The sequence below is a fragment of the Vicugna pacos genome, chromosome 8 (genome assembly GCF_048564905.1).
Source record: "Vicugna pacos chromosome 8, VicPac4, whole genome shotgun sequence".
NCBI classification, from domain to species: domain Eukaryota; kingdom Metazoa; phylum Chordata; class Mammalia; order Artiodactyla; family Camelidae; genus Vicugna; species Vicugna pacos.
Window position 1 is genome coordinate 56680323 of NC_132994.1, and position 7236 is coordinate 56687558.

Here is a 7236-nt window from a genome sequence, read left to right on the forward strand (position 1 = left end):
AGTGTGTTGACTGTGGGAGGATACGCCTGTCGAAAGAAAACAAGCCCTGAGTGCTTGGGTTTTAGAGATGTTTTCCAGATATTCAAAGGCGTTCTGCGAAAGAAGGGCGTTTTGGGTCCAATAGGTTTAGAAACTATTGTAAACCATGCCCATCACTATTGGAGATTTTCATTGTTGTCTGTATTAAAGATCAGAGGATTCTGGCAATTAGGAAACTAGCTTGGTCTGAAATCTCAAGTATCTCAAGGTATACACTTTGGAAAATTTTGGACTAGAGAGTCAGAACATTGCACCATCTCAAAAATACCAATAAAGCAAATATTATCCTATGAACTTAATAAAGACTTATCTTCGATCAAATACATAAGCAAAGACTAAGGATGTATCTTCAGGTACAGACTGAATGATGTACTAAAAGTCTATGAAAGCTCCAAATAGATTCTAAAAGGAGACCACAGCTGGCACTTTATATTTTCTCCAAAAGGGTGCATGAGGCATTTCTGAAGCACCAGAACCACTGCTTCCACAATCTGTTTGTGTCAAAATTACTCAGAGTGCCTTGGCCACAATCCAGACCTGCCAATTCTGAATCTCTGTGCTCAGGAACAGCATTTTTGACAAATTCTGTATTTGATTCCAATGCACAGTTAAGTCTGAAATCATCGGTCTAGATGAAGCATAATGTCATTTAACTGATAAATAACCAAGAAGTCTGTTAAAGCCACTTGCAGATAATTGAAATGATGTTTAAATGGTGTCTACATATTTAAATTAGCTAAAAAATGTTGTTTTAACTCAACTGTAGCTGAAATAGTACAATGTTTAGAAGAATATACTGATGGTGTTCAGAGGAACGGCATCAGAGTGTCAGCAGCTTATACACAGGTACTTAGGGTGGACCCACCCAGCCACTCTGATCACAGACTTTGGTTCTGATCAACACATTCAATTGAACTTTGACAACTTATAGACAGTGGCAGAATTAGTTGTGAAATTTTTTCTTTCTCTAAAATTTTTTTGATTATTTGGTAAGTGTGAGATAAATACAGATTTTGAAATAACTCCTGGGAGATAGGGTAGAAACCAAAATCGGTCATCTTTAACTTTACCCCAGCTTTCTTCATACCCATCCCCCCATGACACACATACAAATTCCTATGTAGAAGCAGTTTTAGAGTGGTAAGTCAAAATGGTTAGGAGCACTTGAAATCATTCACCTCTGTGATGTGATTTTGTGTTATCTTATGGAAAGTTTAACAGTGACTAATGCAAAAGGATATTTCTGAGATGCCCTGGATAGAGAAGAAGAAAATAGCTCGGTAACACAGAGCAACTTTATTCTCTTTCCCGTAGTTTCAAAGCACTAGAGTGAATCGAATCTTGGGAACTTGGTGTTATCTGGGTTAATCTTTATGCTGAGTGGTTCAAGTAGCTATTTGAAAGTGTCTTTTTAGCTGTTTTTGAAAGCATTGCCAGCAGTGGTTTCAAGCATCATAGTGAGGTCTTATGCCGCCAGAGACATACTTTTGGGTTTACATATCACCTGTTACTGGAGTCTGGACCCAGTTCTGACTCCAACGCCCATGATTTTTCAAACTGCCACACGGTCTTGCAGAAATGAGCATGTGTGATCACTGTCTCGAAAGAGTCTCCCTCCAGCTTGGGAGCCTGGTACATAAATGATTGCCGCAGGAAACTTAGTGGAGAACCATGGAAAGTGATGCTAACTCTACCTGAGCATGTCAGGGAACGTATCACGTAGGAGGTGGTGTTTGCAGTGAGTGTTTCAATGAAATTCATCAAGGAAGACAGGCAGCGGGATTCTCATATTTGCAGTAACACGCTTTCACTGGTAGCTAAAAAATGTACTCTCTCACCCTTCTTCCATAGCCATTCTTGGTGCTACCAATCCCCCATGCTCTCCTAACAATTCTCCTGTGCCTGTTCTAGCTCTTATCCTATATAACAATTAGTGTGTGTGCCTGTATTTCTCTCCAGACCTAGAGCTCCTTAACCAAAGACTACTTTTCCTTTGTGCACCTCATGAATACTAGCCATTATTAAATATTTGCTGAACCAATGAACTAATGATAGTAAAAATAGTTTCTGTAATTTTCAGCATTCTGTAATCAATACTCTTCTGAAGAGTTTTGCTAAATTAAAAAATACTTCAGAAATGTAGTTGGGAACACACTACTGAGTGATCTAATTGACAATCATTTTATATACAAAACCATCCCTATAAATAGCCTATTTAAATCTAGATTCCACGAGTTTGCTTTAAACAATTTCCCTCTCATTCATTCACTCACACATTTATCCTAGTAATAAATATTCACTGAGCACCTAGCATGTGCCATCTTCTGTTCTAGACACTAGGCATCCAATGATGTCCAAATACACACACAATCCCTGCCCTTGAAATAAAAGAGCTAGTAGGGAAGAGATGGATTAACCAAATAACACAAAAATAAATGTATATACTCAAATGCTGATAAACATCAGGAAGGAAAGATAATATGGTACAATAGAAACAGAAAACAGGAAGACTGTATGGTGGGGCTAAGAAAATGCCATTTGAGTTGTGAGCTAAATGATGAGTTAAGTGTCCAAAGGGCAGGACTGGGAATGGGGAGGGATTTCTCAGCAGAGAAAATAAGACGTATGCAGGCCTCGTGAGGGGTGGAGTATGGCATATTCAAAGAACTGAAAGAGAAGAGCAGGATGATTAGCTACTAGACAGTAGCAGTGATGGTGGTGATAGGGGCCGAGTGTTCAGGAAAGCAGTGTCATGGGGTAAGTTGATGGGAGATAAAGCTGGAGAGACTGGTTTGGCTTAGACCATTAGGGGCCTAAAAGAACACGTTAAGAAGACTGGCCTTTGTCCTAAGAGCAATGGGAAGCCACGAAGGACACAGGGTAGATGGGTAACATACTGAGCTCACTATAGCTCTACTAGGGAGGAAGTACAGTACACACAGGAAGAGAAGATGTAGGGAGAGCCTCAGCGAAGCCATTGTAGTAAAAATCCAAGTATGAGACGTAGTTTTAGCAAAGGTTGGAGGAAGTGCCCCCTTTTAGGAACAATTCAAAGAAAAGTCATACAATTAAAACATAATTACTTGCCTAATCCTTTTAGAATTTTCTTTTCCAACTTTTGCTCTTTATTGCTGACAGGCTCTTTGGCTGTGGGTGGCTCTCCAGAAGCTGCAGGTTCTCTCTCATTGTCTTCGGTGGGCTCCTCACAGTCCCCATCCTCATTGTCAGGCGGTTCTGTGTTCTCGGGCTGCTCCTTGGTCTTGGTGGGGCCTTCCTTCCCTACTGTGCTGGCAGCAGACCCGTAGGTGTTGATGATGTCTTCCAGCTGTCGGTTCAACTCCTCAGAGACATCATGAGCTCCCGGTTCAGGCTGCGCACCTGCCTCCTCCTCCGGCGCTTGCAGTGGGTTTGGGGATTCCTGATCACCTTGCTTCTCTGGGCTGTTTTGACTGGGTAATGCTGAACTGTCCCCTGCAGGTGTTGACTGTGGTTCCCCCGACAGCTGTACAGACTGGTTAGTCTCCATACTGGGAGTGGTTATCTGGTGGCAAGCACAGTCAGGTTGGATGCAGTTAACCCAGTTACAGTTAAATGGTAAGGCTATCCCTGCATGGGCACCTACTTTTTACAGTTTCTAACATAGAATGAATGTACCTCCACAAACCACTGATAGTGCAATTAGTTGGGTAGGAACAGTGAGAAACATCTTTCCAAACTGAGTCATACTATTAGCATATTTTTGGTTTCAGTCTTTAAATTTCAGAGGTATCTCCTATTATTGACATTAACAGAGCAATTCAAGCTATCATTTTTCATGGCCATATTTGTCATTTTTCTTAGAACAGCCAATTTGGGCTACCATTCTCATCTAATTCTATATAGATTTACAATCATTGGAAATACGTAGATATATACATTTAAAATGTTTACATTTAAAACAGAAGGGTTTTTTCCAAAGTCATTAAGTACAGAGCCATTGAACATCACTAAAATCATTCATAACAATAACATTCTAAACTCTATTTTAATCCATATTAATATGAGTATATTAATATAAATTAATTCTTATATTAGAAAGAGGAGAAACTTTCTTTTCTGGCATTTTTCTTTTCCCAGATGAGCAACATGTAATTATCAATCAGAAAAACACCTTTTTTGAGGTTCAAACCAGCACCATTTTTAGAATAAGAGAATGAAGGAAGGTATAAATTAGCAAGTGAACTGGTGTAGAAACATGGTGATGCGCGTAACAATAATTCCTTGAATTTCTACATTTTCTGTTCCAGTATAAAATCTGATTTTCTTTTAGAGAAAGAAAAACAGATTACAATTTTCTCTTTTCAGTTCAAGAAGCTCTCAGATAACGATAATTTTTAAGAAGTCAAATGTCTAAAGAGCAGGGAGGGAATGAACTAGGGGAATGACCGGGGTATAATGTGGGCTGTTTGGAAATGGGGGTGAGGGACGGGCTGAGTCAGGTATTCTAAGGTTTCTGGCTAGCACCAATTCTAGGGTTGCAAAGGCTTAGGCCTTTAGGTCATGGTGCATTTTATTTGCAAACAACGTTTAATCAAGCTGCTCTAACTAGCAGCATAAAATTCTGACAGGGGCCTCATAACGCACAGGTTTTGCTGCTGTGGTGGCATGAAAGCAAAAACAGAAACACACTGCTCCACACACTGCACAGCTGCCTCCTGTGCTCAGAGCAGGTGACGGCAAATGCTTAAACACCAGCATGAATGGGAGATCCAGCGTACAGACACTGCCACCCACTCACTGCCCTCACCAAGTACTAGTTAACTTCGAAAGAAGTACTTTTTTCTTTCACCCATTTTAACTCATCATCTTTATTATCAAATGATGCCATAAACGTCTTCATTATCTTCATCCCTGGAATTTCTTTAGCCTGATCCCAGCTTGTTGGGCACACTTGTCTATATATAACTTATGCTTCCCCTGAACTTGGAGAGAGACACACGGCACCTGCTGTCCAGCCAGAAGTTATTTTAAGCTCTTCTAAAAGGAGCCCTGGCCTTTAGCACTTCATCTTTGAAAATCAAGGGAAGAAATGACTTTGAAAATCAAATTGAAAACAATAAACATTTATTGGTTTAAATCCACATGTGGGTTTTAAAGTGTTAGGGAGGCTTCTGAAGGTGAAATAAAATTTAAAGTAAAACAAACTTCAAAGCAGTAAATTTATAACTGACTGTCCATAGCAGTTTTAGTGGGGTTAGTCTAAATGCAAGTGTTTTGTTTGTATTTGATTTATTCTTCATTCATCAGAGGGCATAATCATTAAATTTTTTTTATTGTCCATGGATATCCTTTAAACCCATGTTCCACATTTACTTTAAAACAGAATAACTGACTCATTGTGAACCGCAGGACAACTCAATTCTTAAAAGTAGCCTCAAGACAAATCCATAAGAGAAAAAAAAAAGAAGGCAAAGAACTCTGTTACTTTGAAATTGTCTTTTTCTACATTAATTTTACAGCAAGAAATTGTTTCTAAATTTTATCTTCTATAAACTTCATTGCCCATCTTTTGCTGCCTCTGAGAGGGAATTTTTCACTTGTCTTGGCTGTCCCAGCAGATTATCACGCACACATCCCTTCCTGAGCCCACATTTTAATTATAAATAAAACAATGGAAAGTTCTTCCACAGTTCAGTGGCAGTTTCAAAGCTGCAAGTTTCAAACACCACAAACCGCGTCCTACATCTTCTCACAGGGCTTGGGGGAGTGTTTGTCATACTTACCAGAAGGCAAGGCGCTAAGCAGAAAGAGAAAGGAGAGAGAAGAGGCAGCAGAACTAGTCAGAGCAGCAGCACCAGCAGGAGACAGGCTGCCGGCTGTGATCTTACAGGGAGAGAGAAACCACACACACACACACACACACAGGCACCCAGGCTGCAGGAGAGCAGGGAGGGGGTGGGGAGAGGGGAAAGGAACATCGTGTGACACAGCAAGAGAGAAATACACCCAAGCTTCAGAAGCCGTCTCCTGGGCAAGTGTCTTAGCAAAGAGCAGCAGCTGGTAGATCTTACCAGACTCCATGTTTGTCCCTTACAAGTGTTTCGGTACATCACCTCTTTGCTAGGGCAACTTTTCACCATTGTTGTTCTTTGGGGGCAGATATCAGTTCTTTTTACTTTGGGGTTTATTTCCAGTGTGGTCTATGATTCATCTTTTTTCTTCCCCTTCTTATGCTAGCTTGATTAGTGTCAAGTTTCTCATAGGAATCATGGAGAAAGGAAAACAATGGCATAACAAAAGGAGTGGGCAGAAGCACTTTAATTCCGAAGTCATTGGTTGGTTGGTTTGTAAAACTTACAGATTTGGACGGCTCCTTGGGCACTGGGTTTAATGCCATCTTTGTGTACATGCTGACTGGTGTGACCTCAGACCCCAGGGCTTACTCAGGCTACTGCCTTCACGTCTCAGATGAGCGCTGGGGGAAGCAGTCGCTTTTTCTTCTTTAGCTGCAGGGCTTCCCACCTTCCACAGCAGCTTTTCCAAGTCTTCCCCACCTGAAGCCCTCAACCTGTTCCTTGATCCTCCTCAGGAAAAGCACCTCCTCTTCATTCACCAGAAAATGCCTCTTTCTCTTAACCTGCATTCATTCCCTTTTCCTTCTGTTTCTGAAGATGTGTCCCACACTGTTCCAAAGTGGATTCCTCCTTGGGACTGGCCTGGCATAGTGACACCCCTTGTGATAGGCAGAATCATGCCACCAGAAAGACTTCCACATCCTAATCCCAGGAACCTGTGGCTATGTCACTTGCAGGGTGAAAGAGACTTTGCAATTGCGATCAAGTGAAGGATCTTGAGAGAGGGAGATTATCCAGAATTACTGGGTGGGCCCTGTAATTATAAAGGGTCTTATAATTGAAAGAGGGAAGCAGGAGGGTCAGAGTCAGAAAAGATTTGACGATCCAAGCAGAGATCAGAGTGATGGAGGGCCATAAGCCAAGGAATGGGGGAAGTCTCCAGAAGCTGGGAAAAGCAAGGAAAGAGATTCTTCTTGAGATCCTCTGGAAGGAATGCAATTTTGCTGACACCCGATTTCAGCCCAGTGAAACTCATTTTGGATTTATGACTTCCAAAACTGTAAAATAATAAATCTGTGTTGTTTTTAAGCCACTAGATTTGAGGTAAATTGTTACAGTAGCAAAAGGAAACTAAAATATCCTG

The 7236-nt window shown here is 40.9% G+C and overlaps 1 protein-coding gene across 1 annotated transcript in view; it reads right to left on the reverse strand.

Moving 5' to 3' along the window:
* Nucleotides 1–5892, reverse strand: part of TXLNB (taxilin beta) — a 41220-nt gene extending 35328 nt beyond the window's left edge. The window contains exons 1-2 of the mRNA XM_006197774.4: nucleotides 5802–5892; nucleotides 3127–3580 (exon numbers count right to left, since the gene is read on the reverse strand). Of these exons, the coding sequence (XP_006197836.2) occupies nucleotides 3127–3565 (439 nt within the window). The 5' untranslated portion in view covers nucleotides 3566–3580; nucleotides 5802–5892. The remainder of the gene's footprint in view (nucleotides 1–3126; nucleotides 3581–5801) is intronic.
* Between the last annotated feature and the right edge of the window lie 1344 nt (nucleotides 5893–7236).